The sequence below is a fragment of the Ursus maritimus genome, unplaced genomic scaffold (genome assembly GCF_017311325.1).
Source record: "Ursus maritimus isolate PB19 unplaced genomic scaffold, ASM1731132v1 scaffold_27, whole genome shotgun sequence".
Classification (NCBI taxonomy): Eukaryota; Metazoa; Chordata; class Mammalia; order Carnivora; family Ursidae; genus Ursus; species Ursus maritimus.
Genome location: NW_024425230.1, coordinates 37594391 through 37620171, shown reverse-complemented (window position 1 = coordinate 37620171; position 25781 = coordinate 37594391). Strand labels below are relative to the sequence as shown.

The 25781-nt window shown below is 54.6% G+C and overlaps 1 protein-coding gene across 1 annotated transcript in view; it reads right to left on the bottom strand.

Moving 5' to 3' along the window:
- The window catches only part of IGDCC4 (immunoglobulin superfamily DCC subclass member 4), a 31623-nt gene that overhangs the window by 3299 nt on the left and 2543 nt on the right, over positions 1-25781 (bottom strand). Inside the window, exons 5-20 of the mRNA XM_040642638.1 lie at positions 24973-25184; positions 18174-18310; positions 16687-16827; positions 12374-12529; positions 11178-11591; positions 10482-10646; positions 9802-9939; positions 8745-8918; positions 7511-7747; positions 7257-7358; positions 5190-5373; positions 4337-4464; positions 2647-2817; positions 2299-2436; positions 1457-1562; positions 500-728 (exon numbers count right to left, since the gene is read on the bottom strand). Of these exons, the coding sequence (XP_040498572.1) occupies positions 500-728; positions 1457-1562; positions 2299-2436; positions 2647-2817; positions 4337-4464; positions 5190-5373; positions 7257-7358; positions 7511-7747; positions 8745-8918; positions 9802-9939; positions 10482-10646; positions 11178-11591; positions 12374-12529; positions 16687-16827; positions 18174-18310; positions 24973-25184 (2832 nt within the window). The remainder of the gene's footprint in view (positions 1-499; positions 729-1456; positions 1563-2298; positions 2437-2646; positions 2818-4336; positions 4465-5189; positions 5374-7256; positions 7359-7510; positions 7748-8744; positions 8919-9801; positions 9940-10481; positions 10647-11177; positions 11592-12373; positions 12530-16686; positions 16828-18173; positions 18311-24972; positions 25185-25781) is intronic.

The following is a 25781-nucleotide window of genomic DNA, read 5'->3' as shown; positions in this document are numbered from 1 at the left end:
GGAAAGAGGGAGGAAGCACCCAAGGGTCTGGGCAGGATCCTCAGAGAAGGGCAGGACGAGCCACCACTGCTGGCATGGAAGGGACCTGCTCTACTTGGGCCCACCTTATCCAGGTCCTGGTCTCACTTGGTCACGGCCAAGCTGACCAGCCTCTTGTCTTCATATTGGGGAGGGCCGGGTCTTAGAGGTTTCTGCAGCTCCCAGGATGAGGAGCGTGTTGTTGGCCACACTGAGTCACCAGGAAACAGTCCACTGGGTGGGCCTTCCCTCCTTCCCTCCTTCCGTGAGAACCAGGATGACCCATTCTGCCAGGGATGGAGGCCCATCTGCTTCCCTACCCTGCCAACCTTTTCAGGGAGGAAAGAGAGAGAGCGGCTTTTCTGAGGAGGGCGGTAGAGTTTCTCTCAGGGGTCACACATTGTACTCTCGCGCCCCCTGGTGTCCTGTTTGGGAATGAGCTGTAGGGCAGGGCTCTGACCCACCCAGGCTCCAGGCTTACCTTTCTCTTGGAGTGGCCCCGGCAGTCAGAAGTACCGCCCCCCATAAGGCTGTGCACTTCAGCCCTGTCCTCGATGTCTGAGGGCGGTGGAGACCAGTCCTGGGGACGGGGGTGCACCAGGGACTCCAGTTCATGGGCAGCTGGGGGACTAGGGGGGCCAAGGCGGGCTCGAGAGTACAGTGCGGGGTTCCCAGTGTTGGCCGTGGAGGACAGGCCTGGGAGGGCTTCCCTGGAAGGGAAGACAGAGAATCAGACACAGTGGTCAGAAAGTGAGGGGTGGAGGCAGGCCTGAGATCTAGTCCTGCCTATGTCCTCAGGCAGGTTCCTGTCCATCTCTGGAATTTTGTTTCCCTGTCCGGGCAATGATTAAGAAACCACGTTCAGGGGCGCCTGGGTGGCACAGCGGTTAAGCGTCTGCCTTCGGCTCAGGGCGTGATCCCAGCGTTATGGGATCGAGCCCCACATCAGGCTCCTCCGCTGGGAGCCTGCTTCTTCCTCTCCCACTCCCCTGCTGTGTTCCCTCTCTAGCTGGCTGTCTCTATCTCTGTTGAATAAATAAATAAATAAAATCTTTAAAAAAAAAAAAAAAGAAACCACGTTCAAAACAGCTGTGACATTGCAAATGGGACCTTTCCTCCTCCCCTCCCCGCCCCCCAGGACCCAAGTATCTGGAGGTTTGGGGTCCCTCTTTCCAAGATGCTGGCAGCTACAGAGGCAGTGAGAGAAGGCAGCTCTGCCTAAGCTCACCTTTGCCCAGGAGGTAGGCTGGGGCTCCCCCAAACCCACTCTCCATTCTCATGAGGACATCACCCCCAATCCCTTCACCCCAGAGTCTTAGTTTTAGTGGGGCCTCTGGGGGTGCCTCAGGCAAGTCATGGCCACTTTCCCGGCCCTCTCATCTCTGCCGCCCTTCTGGAAATCTCTCCTCTCTGCAGGCAGACTGGCTCCTTCACCCACCTGTGGGGGCTGCGGCGCAGGCCAGCACACATGCAGGCCAGGAGGCAGAGAAGGCCCACGCAGACACCCACAATGATGCCTGTGACTGAGTGCACGTCCAAGGAGTCTGGCAGGGGACAGAGAGGTGACAGAACAGGTCAAGGCCAGGACAAGGTCCAGGATTCAAAGCTCAGGATTTCTGTGGCTTCCTCAGGAGACGACTGGCCTGAGTCTCACCCTGTGGACACTCAAAATCTTCTGCTGCAAGAAGGGATCCACCGCTACTCTCCCTCTCTGACTGTCCTCACCACCGGACATCGGAAGTTCTGGTCCCTCTCTGTCAACCTGGCCTCTCCGTGAAACACGCTGGGGCTGGTTTCGTGGGAGGGCAACAAGAGCGGTTGCACGGGACCCACACTTAGAAGGACGCCACGCTTGGTTTAAGGTTCTGCTATCACCATCTTGAAATTCCCATTTTTTAATAAGGGCCCCACATTTTCATTTCACACTTGGCCCTGCAAATTACATAGCCAGTCCTGCTACCCTCTCCCACCCCATAAAGCTCATCACCTCTCCAAGCCAATCCTCCAATCGAAGCAATCTGCCGAAGGACCAAGCCAGTCTCCCATAAATCTGACCTCTTGACTGAATCAGCTCTGAACTACATCCATTCCTCCTTCAAAGCTGTCCTCTCCCCACCAGACTACGAAGCCAGCTGTCCAGAACAATGAAAGGGTAGCTGTGCCCGGGGGCAGGGCCCCGGCAGAGACGACTTCAGCATTAGAGGTCAACTCCAGGGGCCTCAGAAGACCTGAGGCTGTCCCGGGGTGGACCCACTCCTCCCTCCCAGGGTGCCCTCGTACCCGACAGCTTCTCCTGGAGAGTGATCACATCCTGCAGGCCAGAGAAGGGCCCAGGCCCCACCTCTGTGCGCGCCCCCATCTTGAAGAAGTACCTAGTGTCGCTCTCGAGGCCATGTACCTCAGCACTGAAGATGTTTCCTGGGGGCAGGGGGAAGCAAGGAAAGTCCGGTTGGGAGGTTGGCTGAGTGCGGGATGCAGGAACAGCCTGGAAAACGGGACTGAGAAGGTCCGCTCTCCCACCCCTAGAACAAACCTCAGCCACACTCTCGCTACTAACCCAGCCACTGGAGTGGTTGGAAAGGGAGAGCGGTGGGGAAGCCCTTGCTGGACGGCCTGGGGGGTCCTCACCGTCCGTGGTGAGCAGGGTCCACTGGTGCTCGGGCTGGGTGTGGTTGTTGCTGTACAGGATCAGATACTCCACGATCTCTCCGTTGGGCTCCGTGGGGGGGCGCCAGTGCAGCCGAACGGTGGACGGCGTCAGGGGGCTCAGGCGCAGGTCAGATGGGGGCGTTGAGGGCCCTGGGGTGCAGAAGTGGAGATAGGGCGAGGCATGGTCCCTGAGAGCCCCAGCTCCGGGGGAGACGGGGCATGAGGACAAACCACAAACCACAAAGCAGAATGAGATCGGATCTCTAACTGGGGAGTTTCTGGAAAACAGCTGGGGGGGTGGGTGGGTGTGTTCAGTACCATTCCTCCCCTCCCAGAAACTCTTCTTCACTCCTTGGAGCAGATCTCAAACTTCTACACCCAAATACTTCCAAAGGCGGAGGACACTGTCTGGTATTCCAGACACCTGGGGGCAAGGCTCAGAACTTTCTGGAAGCCTTACATTTTATTTTGAACTCTCATACTATGTTTCTCTTCCATTCCATGGTAAAGTTTAACATAAAAATAGTGTTTAAAACTATCATTGAAAGTTCCTAACTCACCCTTGCTACCCCCAAATCTTCAAGTAAAATCAGTTGATGCCCTGTATAGCCTTGGTCTATGTTTGCTCCCGACACAGGTCCTAAGGGTCATGGGAATCCCAGTATAAGAAGTACAACCTTTTTGGTTTTGTTTGTGTTTTGTTTTTAGAGAAGAAGCTGATCCTGGGGGTAGGGGTGAATGAGGAAGGGAGGGGAGGAGAAGTAGGGACACACAACTAGTGAGTTGGAAAGGGACAGAGATTTGGGGTTTCAGGGCTTCCAGGCCCAGCAGAGGGTGGGATGGGGACCCAGGGCTTAAGGCATAAGACAGCCACAGCCTCACAGGCTGCCAGAAGCCTCCCTGCCTCTCAGCTTCTCAGCTCCAGTCCCCCCATCTGCAAAAGGAAAAAACACCCCTGTCTGTCGCACAGCCAGTGGTGCTGGGGAGCCAACGTCATAAAGCCTCCTCTGAGAAAACACCAGGGCCCCTAAACTCCCTATGCAGTTTCAGACCATAACTGAAGTCATGGGTCGGTGAGAGACAACTTGTAAGCAGTTTTTTTGAAGAGCAAATGCGTGAGAGTGCATGGCTTTCACACCCCAGCCCACACACATCTTCCTATCTCAGATCCTGAGACAAAGATCTTCTGTAGACGGGAAGGTGAAGAGTGTCAGGGCCAGCAGAACCGAAGAGCCTCTGCTATGAGAACAAAAGTCCCTCTGTCTTGGAATGGCATTTCCAAAGGTTCTAGAGTCACGGATGTGCACAGCACATGGCTCCGTCCTTTGACAGAAGGGAACACAGAGGCCCAAGGCAGAAGGGACCTGCCCAAGCCTGTGTGTCAGGGGCAGGATGGGGACCCCAAATACAGAATCCAGGACACCTGCCTCCCTGACCTGGCCCCTTGTCACCAGCTCAGTGAGGTCTTGGCAGTCTCCTTAAAGAAGCCCCTTCTCTAAATCTCATTATGTTTAGGAGTAAGTGGTTAAGACCAGCCCAGGACTGGCCAATGTGAATGCAAAGCCAGAGATAGACAGAAATGGGTTCTGAGGGACATGTCAAAAAAGAGGGCCGTCGGAGCAAGAAGCAGGGGGGTAAAAGATGGGTTGGTGGCAAGGGGGCCACTCACGGTCAGGCAGGGTGGAACGTTCCACCACGGAACCGAAAGGCCCGTCCATGTCCACGCCGTGGGACTGTACCGCGAACTCGTATTTGGTGAATGGCTTCAGTCCACCAATGAGGATGTCTTCTCCAGAGCTGCCAAGGCAAGAAATGCGTTCAGTGCTCTCAGGCGCACCTCCCTGCTGGGCAGGCCCGTCCAAATCCGCTCCCCCAGCCCCAGGCCCTACCCTGGGTGGGGAAACTACTCACTGGCACCACCCAGAGGTCCTGCAGAGAGGTCTGGCTGTACGCTGCTCCCAGGGTAGTCCGGCCAATCTCCAGACCAGGCCCCCTACTCCAGGAAACCTTCCTGGATTCATCCAAGTCATTGTCCACCCAAGGATTCATCGCTGATGCATGTTTTCCTCAACTAAATGGTACTTCAGCCACAGCTGTACGTATCTATTATGTTTTCCTACTTTATTCTGTTTTATTTGCTTTATTGTGTCTTCCATGATATTTTCATGTGATTTTTCCTCTGCCTAACCAGCCGCTCCTTGGGGCAGCGGCTCTGCCTCGCCATCTGACCCTCTCAGCACGGCATCAGGGCTGCCTCCTCCCCATCATGTCGGGAGGCCTCTGAGGTGGAGAAATGGGTCTGTCCTGCTCACGTTCCCTACGGTTGAGTGCGAGGCTCTGTTGGGAGGGGACGGGATAGGATGGACCCCCTTTTCCAGCTGGCACCAGCAGGACCTCAGACCCTCAGAGTGCCCCCATGCAACACGTGAGCCAGGGAAGGTTCCTGAATCCCCGGGGTCCCTCCCGTCATCACCGTCTGCTACCCCCCACCCACCCCGCGGCAGCATCGGCTGGCTTCCCACCTGGTGTAATAGGTGACCAGGGAGGCGTTCCTGAGCCCCCAGGGGCTGAAGCGCACAGTGTAGTTGACAATCTTGACCGTGGTGAAGTCTGGCTTTTTCCACCGAAGCCAAATGGACGTGGAGCTGTTGGATTCCGCATGGACGTGGGCGGGGGGCAAGGGTGGTCCCCTCTGGATGGGCAAGTCTGGAAGGGGAACACAGAGTGTGGGGAGAGGAGGGAGGACACTCACCCCGAAATACGGGTAGTGGTTCGCGGTTCCAAGGCACGTTTCTTCACCCTCTGTCTTCTGGTCCTGTGAGCTGGACCTCACAGCTGAGGAAACTGAGGCTCCCAAGAATGTGAGTGATTTTTGCCAAGGTCATCCACAGAGCAGACTGTACCACAGAGAGGCAGCGAATTGTGGCAATTTCAGAGCCGGGTGGCCCTGGTTCCGGTTTCAGCTCTGCCGCTGTGTGACCTGGGAGAAGGTACTTAACCTCTCCATGCCTCCATTCCCTGTTCTGTCAGTGGGGCTGAGAACAGTATCCCTTCACAGCGTCGTTATGAGCATTAAATTAGTTAATATTTGTTAAGTACACAGGAAAGGGTCTGGCATGGTGTTACGGACTGAATGTATGTTGAAATTTGAACGGGGAGGGGGAGGCCCTCATGAACGGGATCGGTAGCCTATCTCAGTCCATCCGGGCGCCTACAGCAAAGTACCACAGACTGGGCGGCTTACAAACGACAGAAATTCCTTTCTCACGGTTCTGGAAGCTGGAGTCTGAGACCAGGGTGCCAGCATGCCCAAGTCTGGTAAGAGCCCCCTGGTGGGTTACAGGCTGCCAACGTCTCATTATATGATCTTCCGGAGGAGAGCACAGAGAGGAAGTGAGCTCTCTCGTGACTTTTAAAAGGGCACCGATCCTCTTCGTGAGGGCTCCACCCTCCCGATCTCATCTAACGTTATTTACCTCCTCCTCCATCACACTGGAGGGTAGAGTTTCAATGTATGAATTGGGGGGCAGGGGAGGAGCACGAACTTCCAGTCCGTAACTCTGCCCTTATGGAAGAGCCCCCGAGAGCTCTCCAGCCCCCCTTCTGCCACGTGAGGACCCCGTGAGGAGATGGCTTATGGTCTAGGAACCAGGACGTGGGCCCTCGCCAGACACTGACTTTGCTGGTGCCTTGATCTTGGACTTCCTCCAGGGCTGTGAGAAAGAAATGGTTGCTTCAGCCACCCAGTCTGGGGTATTGTCGTTACAGCAGCCCAAGCGAAGACCTATATAGTAAGTACTATGGGGTGATGTGCTTATTACACAAATATAAAATAAAACAAACGCCATGACAGAGGGTACCTTATCTGTACTGTTCATCACTAAGCTTCCAGAACAGGGTAGTAGACAGTAAAAAAGATTTGGGGAATGAACAAACTGGAATTAGAACCCAGGTGTCTTGGCTCCCGGATGAGTGCTCCCTTCGACAAAACCACATGGTGGAAAATCAGCCTGGGACGTCAGGGGTGAGGGGGTGTCATGACGGGCAAGCAGGGTGGCCCACACAGAGCCACGGGGCAGTGTACTACAGTGGACAGGCTTCTGATGGGCGGCCGGGAGTCCCGGTTCTAGTTTAGGCTCTGTGTGACTTTGGGCAAGTCCTTTTACTTTTCTGAGCCTCCGTTTCCTGATGGGCCACAGAGGACACCCTCCGCGCCTCGAGTGGAGGGACAATCAGACAGTATGTTGTAGGCGGATGTGTTTTAAAAATGTTTAAGGATCAAACAGGGTTAGGAGTCACTGATCAACCATGGGGTTTCTCTCCGTCCAAATCTTCCAGATCAGCGCTGCTCATGGGTAATGAAAATCCGGTAGCCGGCCTGAAAGGCAGGGCACCGACGGAAGCTTCCCTCTACCACAGAGGCTGTCTGGGTCTAGAAGAGGACCTTCGAGCCTAGGAGAATGGGCCTGGGGGTGGCTGAGGCTACCGGATGGCTTGAGCACCAGGGCTGGCCCAGAGGAAAAGGAAAGGAAGCGGCACACAGACCCCTCGCCAGAGCCCTCCTCTCTCTCCTTCCCCAGCCCCCTCACCTGGGGTGGGAGCCTTTTCTGTCTTGCCCTTCCACACTGCTGCATAGCCGTCCTCGTGTTTGTTGAATGCCACAAGCTTCACCTCGTACAGCCTGCCAGGGGCTGGGGAAGGTCATGGGGGTCACTGGTTAGAGGGACCTCCGAGGCTACTCTTTCATCCCCAGAGAGCATTCCGTTCCCAACTCCCCTGCCCAGCTTGCCCCGTCCCCCACCGAGGCTATGTCTGTCTCGCTCCCTCCCGCAGCCCTCCTCACCTAGCTGGGTCAGCTCATACTGCTTCACTTTCTTCTTGAGCCGGACAGGCCCCACATCCCAAGCCTGGTCTCCGCGGCCCCCCGGGGGACTCTCGCCATCGGCCTCCTCCTCGGCCCCCACCTCCCGCCAGTACAGTTTGTAGCCAGAGATCTGGGCGGGGTGAGGGGGCGGCTGCCACGACACCACCAGGGACTCCATCCTTGCCCGGACCTTCAACTCTGCAGGGGCAAAAGGGACTGGGGGCAGAGGAGTGGGATGGAAAGAAGGAGTGAGAGATGGAGGAATGAGGAGAAGGAAGCCAGGGGTGGGAGAGGGGAACGAGGCAGGAGGAGGCCAAAAGCAGGAAACCAGCACTGAGCGAGAGCCTTGCCAGCCTCCTCGCAACGCGCTGGCACGCAGCCACCACCCCCGGGGCCAGCCCTGGGTCAGTCTGGAGGTGCACTCCCTGTTCTACACGCCCAGAGTGCTGAGAACGCAGGGATGTCTCGGGGCATTTGCAAAGAGGTTAGCAAAGAGCCCCTCTGGGGCAGGACTGATAGTGCCTGGCACAGCGTTGGGCTATGCAATTCTTCTGGAGGAAGGGATGCATGGGTGCTGAGAGGCTAGGGGGTCACCGGGGTTGCTGAGGCTGCGAAGGAGGGAAGGAGCCACTGGTGTGGGTAGCCTACTTGGAGACTAAGAGTGGGGCCTTACTATGTGTCAGACACTGTTCTAAGCTCCTTGTATGTGTATTTTAATCTTATTCTCACAACCCTATAAAATGACAAAAATACTATTGTCACCATTTTACAGAGGAGAAAACTGAGAAGTTAAGTAACTCGGCCAAGGTCACACAGATAGTATGCGTGCCAGGTTCTGTCTGTTCTTAATCACCCTATTATTGGGCCTCTTGACAAAACCAACAGTCCTCATCTGCAAGCAGCTACTATCTGACGAGTTCTTATCACGTGCTAAACACTTGTTTACGACGCATTAGTAATCCTCACGCCACAAGTGAAGCCTCACAGTTGTGAATGGCTCGTTCAAGGTCCCACAGCAGATAGAAGGGACACCGGCCGGAGCCCAGGTTTGTTTGTAAAGGCCAGCCCTCTGCCTGTGCACCCGGCCGCCTTCGCCTGTCAAGCAGGGGCAGCCAGGGAAGGTCTCTGATGGAGAGCGTGCTTGAGGCTGCGTGGGACACGCACACCCACACGGTCACACACACCATCTTTCGTCTCCCCTCAGGCCCCATACCGTGGCTCTGGTTGTGCACACTGGGCGTCCGGTGCTGCATCCATGGGGAGGGGGTCCCGTAGCCAGCCCCGGTGCCAGCCGAAATCCGGACTCGATACACCTTGTTGGGCTGAAGGGTGCTCAGCGTGAACTGCGTCTCATTTCCAGGCACCTCGGTGGAGAAAACCTGGTCGGCTGAGACAGAAAACATGGCTGCAGGGCGGCCACCTGAGGACCATGGGCCCTAAACTCCCCTACACCAGCTATTCCACCCCAGTTCCTGGTTCCTCAGTGCCCACGAGAGCCTGAGGCCCTCTCAGCATGGATCCCTCGGTGCCTGGACGGCCTCCGTGGCTCCAGAGCAGACTCCTATGCCTCCGGCCTGGGCAGACGCAGGCCATCAGCCTCAGCTCAGAGTGGAGAGAACCATGGCATGGACTCCACACTTCCCCGTGAGCTGTCTGTGACTGTCCCCTTACACACACGCTAGGGCGCAGGGGCAAGGGCTTGTCTCTGAAGGCCATCAGGCACCGCTTCCCTTCCAGAGCCCAAGCCCCTTTCTCAACCTTCCCTCCTTCTTCACTCTCACCCTGGCCCCCAGCCTGTTGTCTTCCCCTAACTCTATCCCTTTCAAACCCTCTTCCCTAGATCACCTGTATCTGCCCTAACACGTCCTCCCCAGTGCTCTGTTCCCCAAACCCGCAAGCACGCCCTCCACCACGCTATCCCTCATCTGCTTTTGGAGTTGGAAGGGATCCCAGGGATTACCTAGGTTACCTGCTTCGTTTCACAGATGAGGAAACTGAGGCAGGGACTTAATAGCATTACCCACTATAGCTATGGAGGAGGTGGGGCTGGAACCCGGGCCTCCCTCTGTCTTGAGCTTTGCCTCTTTGCCTTTCCCTACACCCAGACCACACTCCTCTTGTCCACGTTCCTATTTCCCTACACCACGGCTCTGCCTCATTTCCTCAGACTTCTCCCCCCACCTCCGCTTGGATCCTCAGCTGCTGCTCTGGTAAGCCCTTCGTATCAACAATTCCCAGCCGGGTGGAGCCCTCACCCTGCCCCCACTTACCTTCCTTTCCCAAACCGTACTCTATCTTGTACTTCACCACCTGCCCATTGCTCAGGCTGGGAGGCAGGGGCAGCCACGCCACCCTGATGTCCAAGGGGTTGGGGCTGGACAGGGAGAGCTGGGGCGCTGCACTGGGGACTGAGACAGAAGAACATCAGCGTGAGCTCTGCTCCACCGACGTGGAAGGTGAGGCCCAGGAGCGGTCAGAGACTTGCCCAGGTCACACAGCAAGTCAGAAGTAGGCCCAGGACCAGGATCTGAGGGAGGAAAGGGAGCCTCTCAGGGGAGCCCCAAACTGGAGATGAGGGGATATCCTTCCCACACCAAAGACAGAAGAAGGTTTGGGGCACAATCTTCTACATCCAATGGGTTCATGTCACCGGCCCCTGCCTGACTGGAGGGTACACGGATATTGAGAAGGGCCATATGACACAGGGAATCAAGACCTGGACTCAAGTCCCAGCTGTACGACTGACCTTGGGCAAGTCACTCTCATTTTCTGGGCCTCAGTTTCCCAAACTGTAAGTTGGGAAGAACCCTCACCCACCCCTTATAGGGCACAGAAGATGACATGAGGCAGGTAAAAGTGCCTTGGCATACACTAGGAAAAAGAAGCGAGCTACCATCCCCAGGGAATTCTCTGGAACCCAGAGTGCCCATTGCAGGTTTAGAGGCCCTACCATCATCCAGTGTGTGGACCAGCGCTGGGGTAGAGGTGCGGCTGGCCCCCAGCTGGGAGTAGGCCACCACGTAGAACTCATAATCGGTGTTGGGTTCCAGGTCCCGAACCTGCAGCTCTGTGGTGTCATTGTTCACTGCAAACTGGTATTCCATATTGTCCACACCTGGGGCAGTGACACAGGAGACAAAAGGACTGTCACAGCCACCCCCAGAGGTCCGCCAGCTGGAGGCTGTCCAGGGATGCTTCATATTGTCCCAGCCTCTGGAATAGTCTGGGTATAACCAATCATCAGATCATCTGAGCTGGAGGATATAGACTTCCCTGGCTTCTAGCCTCACTGTATTAATTCCACCATCCGTTGGGAAGTTCTTTCTGGTGTCTATTTGAAGTGACTCTTGCTGCAGTTAATACACCGGCTCCAGGAATACCTAGGCATTTTCCCTGGGAGGAAAAGCATCCTCTTCCTCCTCTGTCATAATGGACTGTGGCTGAGGGGGAAATGGGCCACACACGTTAGCCCTTCCAGCCCGGCATTGAAGACTATGGCCCAGCCCATATTCACGCGGGTCCTCTCCCGCGGGCTCCCACCCCATCCCATCCTATCCCCAAAGGTACCCCCCCAGGCGGCAACCTTTCCGTCATCTAACCTGTGCCCCCCTCCAGGCGCCCCCGCACGGGTCCCCAGCAGACGTACCCCGTGCCTTCTGGTAGTGGAGGGAGAAGCCGATGATCTGCTCGCTGTGCAGCTCGGGCCGCTCCCACGCCACGAGCACCGCGGAGCTGCTCAGCGGCGTGGCCGTGACCCGCGTGGGGGCGCTGGGCAGCCCCTCGCGCACCACTACGGCCAGGGGCGCGGCGGCGCACGCGGTGCCCGCGCTGTTCTCGGCCACACACTGGTAGTAGCCGGCGTCCTGCAGGCCGATCTGCGTGATGACCAGGCTGCCGCCGCCGCCCTGCACCTTGACGCGCCCGTTGGGCCGCAGCGGCGCCCCGTCGTGCAGCCAGCGCAGCGCTGGCCGCGGCTCCCCGGCCGCGCGGCACACGAAGCGCGCGGTGCTCGCCCGCGTCCGCGACAGCGCCTCGGGCGCCTGAGAGATGGCCGGGGCCGCTGCGGGCGGGGAGGGGGACGCTGAGCGCGCGTTCCGGCCGCAAGGGGCTCTGCCGGCTCCCGCGTGCCCTCCACTCGCTCCAGCCTCTCCCTGGGTCACCCCGCCCCGCAAACCCTCGCGGGCGGCGCCGCTCTACCTCTGCTCCTCCCCGGTTCACCCCAGCCCCGCGTTGGCCGGTCTCCTCCCCGCCCCAAATTGTCCCCGGGCCTCCTGAACCTCCCTGGGTACCCTAGCTCCTCCTGGGCCTCACCCCACTCCCTTAGGTGCCCTAACCGCCTTCTCCCCAGGTGTCCCCTGCACCTGGGAGACTTACCTCTCTCCAGTTATCCCAGCCCTGGGCAACCCCGTCCCCCAGTGTTTCGTGTCACTCAGACCACGCCACTGTCTCCCCGAACTCTCAGTCCTATCCTTCCCCTCATGACTTAGGTCCCACTCAGATCTCCCCTCACCACCCCCCATCACCCCAGCCATGTTCTGATCACCCCTCTCCTCTCCCTGCCTCAACTTCCCCCACCCCATCCTCCAATCTCTTTCCCCCACTCCCCCGCCTCCAGTCCTCTAGCCTGTCCCCTCCAGTACCCACTCTCCCCTGAATGCCGGCCCCCTAGCTCCAGCCCTTTTTCATTCTCCAGGATCGCCCCTCGGCCCTTCTAACACACCCACTTGCCCATACCCCCCCTCCCTGTCCCCAACCTCCCTTCGCTGGCCCTAGCTGATCCGCCCCACTCCTCCCCACCTCCCGCCCCGCCCCCCCCCCGCAGGGTCCCGCAGCCCGCCTTACCCAGCACGCGGAGCTCAGCGGCGGCCGTGGCGAAGTGGCGCGTGCGGGGCTTGTTAGCGCGACACACGTAGACGCCCGAGTGCCGGGGCTGCGCGCTGCTGATGAGTAGGTTGGTGCGGCCCAGGACGATGACATCCGTGGAGATGGGTTTGCCATCTGCGGGAGGAGATGAAGATGGGTGGAGGAGGGCACCGAGGACTGCCCCTCCATCTACTTTCCGGATCCGGGGTGGGGGGCCCTCCACACCCGGTTAAGAGAACACAACAGTCCCTTGTTTGAATCTCCGTTCCTCCACTTGCTAGAGGCGTGACGCTCTCTGAGCCCTGGTGTCTCCGCCTGTAAAATGGAAAGAGGATAGTCCCTAGCTGGAAGGATGCTGTGAGGGTGGGACACATAAAGCTTGTGAGAAAGCCAGGCGCAATGCAGGCAGGTAACAGGTGCTCAGTACACTTGTCAGTTATTACTATTACCATTATTATTAAATTAATTTCTTTCAAGAAGGACACGCTCCTCCTGTATGGTCTTATCCCAATACTGTGATGAAGGCATGGCTGGAAAGGTCTGACCAGAACCAAAGATTTGAATATATGCAAGACTTTTCATCTTGAATCTGAAATGAGAACCATTTTTATTTTTATTTTATTTTATTTTATTTTATTTTAAAGACTTTATTTATTTGAGAGAGAGAGAGAGAGAGTGAGAGAGAGAGAGCCCAAGCAGGGGTTAGAGGTAGAAGCAGCCTCCCCACTGAGCAGGGAGCCCCGCCACGGGCTTGATCCCAGGACCCTGGGATTATGACTGGAGCCGAAGGCAGACACTTAACCAACTGAGCCACCCAGGCACCCCTGAGAACCATTTTAAAAGCCCCTGATTTCTTTTTTTTTTTTATTTTTTTTTTTAAAGATTTTTTTTTTTTTATTTATTTATGTGACAGAGAGACAGCCAGCGAGAGAGGGAACACAGCAGAGGGAGTGGGAGAGGAAGAAGCAGGCTCACAGCGGAGGAGCCTGATGTGGGACTCGATCCCGGAACGCCAGGATCACGCCCTGAGCCGAAGGCAGACGCTTTTAACGACTGCGCTACCCAGGCGCCCCAAAAGCCCCTGATTTCTGAACATGAACAGAAAATCCAGAGAAGAAATGCAAATGGCCAAGAAACACCAAAAAAGTGTTCAACTTCACATAATCAGAGAAATGCACACCAAAACACAGATGTTAATTTCTCACCAACAAATTGAGAAAGTTCTTTAAAAGGGTAAGCTCCCAGAGGAAGGGTAAATGCTGAGAGGGGCTCCACCTTGACTTTGACCCAGAGATCCCTTTGTGGGCACCTGTCCTGGGGAGATACGAACAGGGCTGATCACTGCAATGTTATGTAACAGCGGGCAATGGAAAAGGACTTAAAAATTCAATGGTAGGAACTGGCAAATTGCATTAGGCTATATTCAAATGATGGAATATAGTCATTAAAATTACTTTTTGAAAAAGCTTTAGAGATGGGGAAATGGTTATGATATACTGTTGAATTAAAGTAAGACTTGGTCAGCATGCTCCCAATTTCTGGGAAAAATGTACGTGTACATAGGAAAAAATCCACACTTGTATGTTAACTATTTTAATCTTTTTGAGTGGTGGAATGTTTTCTGTTTCTGCTTTTCCCTAGTTTTTACAATGAACACACACAAGCTCTGCAATCAGAAGAAAACAAAACAAAAGGCCAAGTCCCTTCCCTGCCTTGGTGGAATAAGTTTCTAGAAAAGGAACAGTGGTGGGCGTCTGGAAGGAAGTCCTTTCCCAGCCTTTCTCTTCCCAGCCCCTGTCCAGGGGTGCTATGCGCAGACTTTCTGCAAGAGGGTTTCCAGGACCACCCGTGTCAGGATTCTCTGGGACAGCAATCCTCAAATCCTCACTGTGCATTTGAATCACAGAATCTCAGGGGACCTTGTTAAGATGCAGAGGCCTAGGGCAAGCCCCAGATTCTGCATTTCTAACGAGGTGCAAGTGGTGAGTCCAAAGACCACACTTTCAGTAGCAAGGACCTAGGGCAGTTTAAGATTCCTGGGTCACAACTGTCCGGGCATGAAGAGAGGGAGTCTGCAGTTTTAACAACCCCCCTAGCTCATCCTGATGCAAGGTCAGGATTTGAGAAACATTAATATTAGAACTTCCAGGCGACACCACAGGCCTATCCCAATAATGGTATGAGGGTCCTGCTGGCGCCAGGATCCCCCTAACTAGGCAAGTGTCCCGAGTCCAGTGAGGCGTAAGGTCTCTTTTGAATGTGAGATAAAAACTTACGAGAAGGAGATAGTATAGGATAACAGACTGAGTCAGGGACGAAAGGTACAGAAAGTGGGGTTTAACACTTCTGCCGTCAACTTGGGACAAGTCACTTCTCATGGAAAAATGGACACAAATGGAAACAAAAATAATCCTTGCTGGGACGCCTGGATGGCTCAGCTGGTTGGGTGTCTGACTCTTGATTTCGGCTCAGGTCATGATCTGGGGGGGGGGGGTTGTGGGATCAAGCCCCACATCTGGCTCCATGCTCAGTGTGGAGTCTTCTTATCCCTCTCCCTCCCCCTCTGCTCTGCCTCCCCACTTTGCATGCCCTCCCTGCACTCTCTTTCTAAAATAAATAAAATCTTTTTAAGAAAAGATTTGACACAGAGAGAGAGAGCATGAGCAAGGGAAGTGGCAGGCTTCCCGCAGAGCAGGGAGCTGGGTGCAGGGCTTGATCCCAGGACCCGGAGATCATGACCTGAACCGAAGGTAGCCGCTTAATCATCTGAGCCACCCAGGTGCCCCAATAAATAAAATCTTTAAAAAAATCCTTGTGGGGCGCCTGGGTGGCTCAGCTGGTTAAGCATCTGCCTTCGGCTCAGGTCATGATCCCAGGGTCCTGGAATCGAGTCCCAAGTCGGGCTCCTTGCTCAGCGGGGAATCTGCTTCTCCCTCTGCCTGCCTCTCCCCCTGCTTGTGCTTTCTCTCTCTGACAAATAAATTAATAAAATCTTTAAAAAAAAAAATCCTTGCTTTTCTTCCATACAGGACTGTAGGAAGTGGTGTACCCGAAAGAGAACAGGCTCTAAGGTTTGGGTCTTGGCTCTCTGGGCCTCCGTTTCCTCATCTGTCCAATGGGAATAAGAGTCCTCACCCCTACCCCCTTCAAAGGGCTCGTCCAGGCTCTGGCAGGAGGGCGGGCTGAGCGCTCAGTAGACGGCAGAGTGATGTGTAGCCAGCAGCCTCCCCACCCTGATAGCAGCTGCTGCAGGCAGTCCCGCCTGGCACGTAGCTCTTGCGGCCCGATACGCCTGCACTTAGCTCTTGCGGCCCGATACGCCTGCACTTAGCTCTTGCGGCCCGATACGTCTGGCACTTAGCTCTTGCGGCCCGATACGCCTGGCACTTAGCTCTTGCGGCCCGATACGCCTGCACTTAGCTCTTGCGGCCCGATACGCCTGCACTTAGCTCTTGCGGCCCGATACGCCTGCACTTAGCTCTTGCGGCCCGATACGCCTGCACTTAGCTCTTGCGGCCCGATACGCCTGCACTTAGCTCTTGCGGCCCGATACGCCTGCACTTAGCTCTTGCGGCCCGATACGCCTGCACTTAGCTCTTGCGGCCCGATACGCCTGCACTTAGCTCTTGCGGCCCGATACGCCTGCACTTAGCTCTTGCGGCCCGATACGCCTGCACTTAGCTCTTGCGGCCCGATACGCCTGCACTTAGCTCTTGCGGCCCGATACGCCTGCACTTAGCTCTTGCGGCCCGATACGCCTGCACTTAGCTCTTGCGGCCCGATACGCCTGCACTTAGCTCTTGCGGCCCGATACGTCTGGCACTTAGCTCTTGCGGCCCGATACGCCTGGCACTTAGCTCTTGTGGCCCGATACCGTCAGACCTCTCTTCCTGGGTGTGTGTTTTATCTATGAGTTCATTGTGCCCAGCACGAAGCCAAGGACACAAGGCAGCAGCCATCTGAGCGGACCGAGGGGCAGCTCTGCAGACCGGTGGCGGAGGCCCGCATTCGCCTGACTCTAGCTCTCACACATTCACCTGCAACACCGCTGAGCGCACCCTAAATAAGGTCTCAGTGACGATTTTGTGAGTGGCAGAGGCCAAGTGCTTCATAAACGAAACGTACTACCCAGATTGATGCCTAAGTCTGTCCGGGTCCCCCCACCCACACTCCACCCTGGGAGAGGAGTTCCGACCACATGGAACGGTCACCCTTATAGCTTCCCAACTTGGGGACACATGAGATGCCACACCCTCCTTTCCCATGCCCTCGGGTCCCCTCCCTCCACTTACCCTGTCGGACCCAGGACACGAAAGGGGTGGGGTCAGCGGAGGCCACACATTCCATCACCACACTCTGGCCAGAAACCACGGTGGTGTTTTCCGGGGCTGCCACAATGATCACGTCCTGCCCCCTGGTGGACGCCAGGGACCCTGGGGAGAGGGCAGGCCAGCAAGCAGCCTTACCATTAGGTGTCTTTATGTGCAGTCCCTCACCTGATGCTCACAGTCACCTGGTGAGGCAGGTGAGGCAGGAACAGCCAGGGTTTCATCTGACGGATGGGGAAAGCAGCTGCATAGTTCGGCAGAGCTGGGACTGGAACTCAGAGCTCTTTCTCTTGGAGCCAGGAGAGGAATAACCTGGCCTCTGGCATACCATCCCCATTCTTCCCTGCCAAATGGAACCCACCCTCCAGGCAGAGGACCATCAGGGTCATGAGCAGACTTGGAGCCTAGAGTTGGAGTCAACAGTCATAGTTTCTGGTTCCAGCACTGCCATTAAGGCAGTGTGACCTTGGGCAAGTCCCTTCTCCAAAGGGGTTTGGGTTTCCCTGTGGGAAAGGTAGGAGGTAGGCTCGAGTTTCCACCAGCTCGGCAGCTCCCTGAGCACTGATTCCCGGCGAAGTTCTCCCTGTGACCCTGGCCCGTGGTTCAGCAAGGGGAATACCTAGTTTGTCCAGCAGGCGGAGACAGAGACTCCCCAGCTCAGGAGGGAGAGGGAACTAGACTCCCAGACCTGCCTATGGGCTAAACCACAGGCAAACAGGGTGGAGTGGAGGTGGGAGGGATGAGGGGGATGGGAAGAGGTGTGCAGAAGGGCAGGGTGGGGGAGGAGATGCCATGGCAGAGGAAGACAAGCGAGAGGCCCTTGGGGAGGCCTGCACTAAGAGCTGTTGAGCACGTGCCAGGTGCCAGACACTTTTCCACTCTTATCTCAGCTAATTCCCACAGCCCTCCTGAGCTAGACATTTGATAACGGCCCAGGGTCACACAGATGGTAAGCAGAGAGGCCAGGATTCAAACCAGGTCTTTCCGACCCCAAACCGTGTGTGTGCCCTTCCTACTGCATCACACTGGGACAGGAAATTTTCAGAGAAATGGAGAGGACAGGAGCGCCAGACTGCAGGGAACCAGATGTGCAGTGTCCAGCCAGCAGCAAGGGGCGAATCCAAAGGGCAGGGATCAGGGGTTCCTAAAACCCCTCTTCAGACACGTCCCCTCCTCCCTCCCCCACCCTCGTCCCTAGCCCAGGATGCCCCACCCAACCTTAGGGAGCACAGAGCCTCTGCTGGAAGACGCCCTGAACTGGGAGCCTGGAGTCTGGGGTTCCAGCTCCCGCTCTGTCTCTGATTCCCTGGGTGGTTCTGCCTTCTCTGGGCCACACCGCACCTCCCCAATGGCAATTTGAAGGCAGAACTTGGACCTCAGGAGGCGCCTGCCAGCTCTGAGTGGCTGATGCCAGAAAGCCCCAGGGTTCCCTGCCCAGCCTGCCCCCTTACCTCTGTGGGCCACGCTGAGTACGGCCTCCTGGCTGAAGCGCTGGCTCACGGAGCTGGTGGCCACGCAGCGGTAGGAGCCTGCGTCACTGTCCTGGATGTCCAGGATCTGGAGGACCCCATTGGGGAGAGTGATGAGCCTTGGGAAGGGGGAGAGGGCACCTGTGAGGTGGGCAGGAGCTCCGCAGGGAGCTGTCCTGCCCCCCCCTTCCAGCTTGAACTACCTCCAACATCTTACTTTCAAGCCTTATTCATAATTTAAAAAATGCAAATTAAAGCTGTGAGATACCATTTTCACCCACCAGGCTGGCAAAGATCCGGAGGTTTACTCACACCCTATGTGGATGAAGGAATGGGGGGAAAGTACTCCTGTCTTGGTGGCCATGCCAATCGATACACCCTCCTTCAAGGGCAAGCTGGTAATATATTAAAATCCACTCTGCACGTGCCTTTTGACCTAGCAACACCACTTCGAGGATTCTATCCCAGATAGTCCCAGACATGTACACAAAAACCTGTTTAATGATATTCACTCCAGCACTGCGATGGCAATGGCAGGAGACTGGAAACAATGCAAGTGTCCGTCCGTGGGGTGGGAACTAGCTAAGTCAGTTTGGGAACGGTCACACAGTGGAATGCTAGGCAGCTGTGAAAAAGGAGGCGGCTCCACGTGGGCTGAAATGGGACGATCTCCAACGTGTGTTTGGTGCAGAACGGTGTGTGGGGATGTGCACACTTACATGCTTGCACAGAACGTCCCGGGTAATGGGGGTTGTCTCTGGGGCGGGGACCTGGGATCCCAGGGGTGGACCGTGAGAGACTTACTTTTATCATAGAGCCTTCTATACAGTGTGAATCTATTTGCCCTCTGCCTATAATACTTCTCCCCTCCCTGATAAAACTCCCTTTTATTCACAGAATATCATCTGACCCTCCAAACAATCTGAAGAGATAGAGGGCATCACAACCTCCATTTTACTGGTGACAGAACAAAGTCTCAGAAGCACTGGGGCGGGGGCGCCTGGGTGGCTCAGTCATTACTACTCGGCTCAGGGCGTGATCCTGGAGTCCTGGGATCGAGCCCCACATCAGGCTCCTCTACTGAGAGCCTGCTTCTTCCTCTCTCACTCCCCCTGCTTGTGTTCCCTCTCTCGCTGGCTGTCTCTGTCTCTGTCAAATAAATAAATAAAATCTTAAAAAAAAAAAAAAAAAAGAAGCACTGGGGCGTTATTTTCCCAGGGACTCACAGCCGGAGCAGTGTTAAAACTTGAACTCAGGTCTTCCAGAGCCAAATCCCATGTCCTTCCCACTTGCCTGTCTCAGCAGCCATCAGATGGCTAAGAATGCCCAGGAAGGGTCCACAGGAAGACCCAGTCAACACATGCACTACTTAGGAGGGGTCAGATGGATGAAGGTGGTATTCTCTGCCCTCTTGGTTAGAGGGTTGGAAAGCGGCTCAGGTTAGAAAGTCTGGAGCCCTTGCTTGGGAGACAGTGCAAGGCTGTGTCCTTGCAGAGGACACTGGGGTGGTGGTAAGTGAAGCAAGTTCTCGCCCAAGTGCGGGGGTGGGGGGGTGGGGTTTCTTCCTGAATCCTCACCTAGGATCCTTGCATTGTTAGCTCCCGGTCAAGAGTCCCAGTTTCTCAATAGAGCAAATGGTGCTGGTCCCTGGATGTTGGCTAGGCCAAGGGTGGAGAGGGAATGGGACAGCAGCGTGCTTGGTGAAGGTCCCTTGGCTCATGGGGAAACGGGGTATGAAACAATTTAAACACAGGAGAGAAGAACTAGCTCAAGGGTGTTGGGAGAAAATTCTGGCCACAGGCCTGGAAACCTGCTGTAGCCCAAAGACTAAGAGAACGAACATAAACCTGTTTCACTCCCTCCCTCCCTCATCTCACAGGCAAACCGCACCTCTGCCCCAGTGTCTTACCCTCAGCTCCAGCAGCTGCCCATATCAGTGCTGGGGTCAGCAGGGGGGAAGGGACATGGAAGCAAAAGGTGGTGGGAGGTAAAATCCTGGGCCAGGAAAATTTGATGGAAAAGCACAAGTGGGGAAGGACAAGCAGAACCCGGCTGGGAAACAAGACCCCCATCTCCATCCAGGTCTCCTCCACCTAATAAACTCCGCCTCCAAGACCCTTCTTCCTCCTCAGTCTAGCCCGCTGACCTTGCCTGCAGGGTTCCCACCAGAGCAACCCACATTACCTAACCCCAAAGTTTCCCAGGCTTTCCATGGAAATTGTGCTCCAGGTCCCCAAGAGCCAATACCTCCTTTGACAAGGATCATTTCCTTATTATGTGGGAAAGGAGGGAGGGAGGGAGGAAGCAGGGAAGGAAAAAAGGGATACCTCTCTTCAGATGTGGTGCTGTCACTGCAGCCAACAGAGTTGGGATGGAACCACTTTTAGTGTTCATCTAAAATCTGTTCTGTTTTGTTAGAATGTGTTTTTAGAAGCTCTGTCCTTGGGAAGATGTCCAAGATATATTGGTTAGTGGGGGGAAAAGTCACAAAACAGTGTTTATGAAGCAGTTCTATGTTTGGAAACGAGATAAATGATATGTTAGGATGTGCACAGGGAGAGTCAAGGGCGGTAAAGCTCACATCATTCAGGGAGATTTTCTCGGGCAGTGTGATTACTGGGAATGCTTATTTGTTGTATTCAAAAAAATTTTTTGAATACTTATTAGTTTGGAAATAGAAAACTTTTAAAAAATTGAAATTGAATAAATAAAATCTTTAAAACATAAATAAAAAAATAAAAAATAAAAATTGAAATTGAAAAAGGCACGCCCTTGAACACTTTGTGGTGGGAACGCTGGCTCTAACACGGAAGAAGCTGCGACACAGGGCAGAGCCGGTTCCGGCAAGATGTGATTGTACCAAGCGACATCCCACGAGTGGGCCTCAGGCTTCTCATCTGAAAAATGGGTTAAATAATTCTGTCCTACCTTCTTCACAGCCCCGGCCCTACTATGTTATGAGCTCACATTAGATAATGGACATAAACACTATCCACGAATCACAGATTCTAAACACACGTTTACAATGATATAAACTGTAAACCTATTTTAAAAGACTGGGGGGGAAACAATCACAATAGTAACAACTGTCTGTGTCCAGTTGGTAGGTGACTTTTCCCCACTAAATTGGTATGTTTTATTATTTTACAATTAATTCAAATTTCAAATAAAACAAAATAGCTACTGATAGAATGAAAAGCAACCTCTGTCCAAAAGGAAAGGATCATGTTCTTTCCAAGCCTGAGTTTGGGGCCCCATCCCCAAAAGGTCACTTGGAACCAGGGATTCAAGAACACAGCAGAGGGGCGCCTGGCTGGCTCAGTTGGGAGAGCACGTAACTCTTGATCTTGGGGTCATGAGTTTGAGCCCCATGTTGGGTGTAGAGATTACTTAAAAAAAAAAAAAAAAAGAACATAGTGGAAATGACACAGTTGCTCTGAATTTCAGAGGGGCCAAGGAGCCCCCACCCTGAGCCCTTCAGAGATCCACCTAGGGAAAAGGGCCATTGGCCGAGGGTCGCACGAGGCTGACAGACCCCTGAGCTTTGCGAGATGGGTAGGGCAGAAGACTGAACTAGGTAGCCCACGGTACTGAGGTCCCTTCGTGGCACGTTTTTAAAGTGCGAGTGAATGGTGATGACAAAAATGATTTCAAGTGGACCCGGACGCCCATTTTTCTATGATTTCAAGCGGACCCGGACGCCCATTTTTCTATGATTTCAAGCGGACCCGGACGCCCATTTTTCTATGATTTCAAGCGGTTATGTGTTTACTTTTATGGCTACCTTATATTTATAGTTCGTGTTGCTGGTTTTCCATGTTACTGCAGTGAGATAATGTTCCTTTTTAGTATGCATTAAAGTTACAGAAGAGAGCTGATTTAAAGAAATGTATTAAGCAAGCGATTGAATAAATGGCTTAGGAGTGGCCGAAACTATAAAGGGGGTTTGTGAATGCCTGGGATTTGGGAAACATTGCTCTCATTGATTACTGGTTCCCGTGGAGGGAAAATGACCTCCTATCGTTAGAAATTAGTGTTAAGTACCAGGGAATTGCCTTGGGGTCTAGTCTTCACCACCAGTTCCAAAACCATGCACCTACCCCTCGACAGAGTGCGTTAGTTAACCGCATGTGCGTACGGCCCCCAACAAGAGGCACGCAGTCTCCCGACCACGGCACTGCGTTTACGAATCGCATATTTGTACGCGTCCTATATCTGGGCATGTGTGACAATACATACCTTGGGCATAATCAAGTTGCTGTTTTAGACACATTTCTTTATTTCCCCCACACAATGTGCTGCGACATGTGAGCCTGGCTTATTTATAGCGAAGGATCACTTTTCAGAGGACTTGGGGGCAAACACTCCCAGAGCCCAGGAACTGGCAGCTCCAGACTTCTGGGAGAGGCCTGTGGCTTCATCGAATGATGCCCGAGCTAGATGTGGGGAGGCGACGGAGCCCTACCGTTTGCCGGGAAACTCTGGGGGGAGTAACTCCTCTGCTCGGAGCCACGGCTGGACCGCCTGACCTCTAAGCCCATCTGTGGCATGAACTTCTTTGGAGCCTGCAGCTTCCCCACCCCAACCACCGAATCACAAGAGGTGTGTGTGTCGTTGGGGCAGACCCCTGGCATCCCACGCTCCGTGTCCTAGCTGTGTGACCTGGGCCAGGTTCCTTCTGTCTCCGATCCTCGGTTCTCTCTCTTCACAATCCAGATAATAATATCTGCCATAACCATGTACGCAGACCTGGGAAGGTGCTCACGACGTGTTAAGTGAGAAAAGAGGAGAAGTTGCTCTATAATCCCATTTTTGTTTTGGAAAAACAGTGATTGAGCAAAAAGACCCAGTATGGGCACACCTGGCTGGCTCAGTAGACAGAGCACGTGACTCCTGATCTAGGGGGTCGTAAGTTCCAGCCCCACACTGGGAGTTTACTTAAAACAAACAGACACCCCAGTGTGTACAATATAATCCAAATTTTAAAAGAGCGTATTTATAAACATATAGGGGGAAATTCCAGAAGATAGACATCAAAACTAACAGAGGCTTTCTATGGGTGATGACTGTTTCTTCTGTTTTGCTTACATGAATGTGAAAAGGCATCTTCCAGGAATATAAACTAAAAGTAAATAGAGAAAAATATGGAAAATAAGAAATACCTACCTTGAAGGATGATGGGAAGGATTAAGTGAGAAAACAGCTCTCATTAAGTGGGGCCTATCATGTCTTTCAACACGGGGCGACTTCTCTGCTCTCTCCTACTCTCTCTGGGGGCTGCCAGGAGTGGGCTCTCCCTTGGTTCTCACTCAGCAACTCCCAGGAAGCACCAACCGGACAGCAGCAGGGGGCCCACATTTGCAAGGCTCAGTGCTAGAAAGGCTGGGTCAGCGCTTCCAAGGTCGCTCCCTAGAACGCTCATGCTCATTCATGGGATGTTAACGGGGTTGTAGCAAAAGGAGCTGTGGGCAGATGAGTCTAGGAAGTGCTTGGTTCAACAAGTTTAACAGCTTTCTGTACAGGACTTCTCAGAGCCTTGTCAACTCCAACAAAGGGATTTAGAGGCAGTTTTCCCGACGTTATTTGACCACAGAATACTTTTTCTCGAGAAGCACCTTTAATGACTAATGTTCTCCAAAGAACAGTGATCTAATCCAACCCCTTCATTTTTTTCTTTTCCTTTAATTTTATAGATGGGGAGAATGAAGCTGAGTGAGAAGGGCCCCTGCAAGGAGCAACAGGCTAAACCATCATCCAAATCAGCAGCTTGACCCCCTGCCCTTCTTCCTCCCTCCCAGGGATGTGCCCTGTGGCTTTGCTACCCAGAAGTTTCTCCTATACCTTCCCCCCCACCTAGATGTGGGCAAAAGTCAGAGGAGCCGGGACAACTTAACACACTCAAGACAAGTTAGTTTCAGGGCAGGGAGACCTGGAAACCAGTGTTTCTGAGCCCACAGAACCCCACCTCCAGCAGGAGAGAATGAGAGCGAACGAGCTGGTAACTACAGCTAGAGAGATGGAGTCAGAGACTGGGGGTGGGGGGTGGCTGGGAGGGGCCTCGGACTTACATCTCCAAAGAGGTAAGAATCCACAGGGTGACAGCCGTGTCCTGAGACCAGCTCAGAGTCCACAGAAGCGACCGAGCCTTGCGCTTTCTGCTCCTGCCGCAGTAAGGGTCAAGTCCTGGCTCTAGCTTCTGTTTCTCTTTCACCCCGAAACTCTCCCCTGGGACTGCGCCACCTACCTGCTACCTTTATGGGGAGGGAGGAGGGGAAAATGGGAAGGACCTCCATAACCCTACAGCAGATACCCATGGGGTGGAACTGAGAGACAAGAGAGCTGGTGCACCCTGGGTAGCACCTCCAGAGGAGCCCTGCAGAGAGAAAAGCCTCCCGGCAGCCTCCGCACTCTGCTCTTAACCAACAACAAACTTCCTGCCACTGACTCACCGTGTGGCCTTGGACAAAGCACAGCTGCTCTCTGGCCTCAGTCTCCTCTTCAGTGAGGCAAGCGGTTGGACTAGGTAAGCTCTGAAGGGCCCTATCACGACTCTACCCGAGCTCCGTGGCTGAGTGGGCACTCTTGGCAGGGAACAAAACCTCTTGCCCAGCTTCTCTTTGGGGTCTCGGTGAGCCGAGAGCCAGGCCGTGGTTGGCTCCTAAGCCAGTCTGGGCAAATGGAGGCACCGCGGCTCTAAGAATCCTGGTTCCCGAGCACAAGCCGGCGCCCTCTCTGGTCAGCCCCCCCGGACCCACTCCCCAGCCCCCCACAGGACACTCACCGAGGCTCCTGAGGCACCGGCACCTGGTCCTTCTCCCAGGTGATGACGGGCGCCGGCAGCCCTTCAATGTGGCACTCAAACCGAGCGGTCCCATTCTCCTCCACCACCTGAGACTCCGGGTGCAGAGAGAAGCCTGCGAGCGCTGGGGGCGAGGATGGCGGGACGCGGGCAGGGGCAGGGGAGGAGCGCGGGAAAGAGAGGGGGCGCACACGGTGAAACCCACATACACATATGCCCGTAGGAGCGCACACACAGACACGTGGGGCGGGGGGACAGAAACACAAGCAGGGCAAATTCCAGCCAACAGAGACAGTTGGAGAGAGAGCAAGGGGATAAAAAGTGGTGATTACTGGTCAGACGCCGGGTCAGAATGGATTGCAACGCCCCACGCCTAACATCACCATGAAGGTCAGACTGCAGTAAGATGGGCATTTTCTCCTGCCCTAAAATTATTTCATGGTGATCGATGCCTCTTGAGAACTCCCGAGGGGGTGGGCTGGATGATGGGGCTTGACACCAGGCACTCCACCTGCTCCAGGGCCCCACACTCTTACAAGCCTTTCTGGCAGGCTTCCTGGAGGAAAGCACAACCTAGACTCTCAAACTCACAGGGAACTAAAAGGAGGAGGAAGAAGAGGAGAGGTGGGAAGAAGGTACCTAGACTCACAAACTGAAGGGAAAAAAAAAGGAGGAGGAAGAAGAGGAGAGGTGGGAAGAAGGTAGCCATACCAGAAGGGACCTACTGAGTGGGACGAGAGGCAGGGAAAGGGGAGTGGGCTCAAGAGGCAGGCCTATGTGCAAGGAGTTAA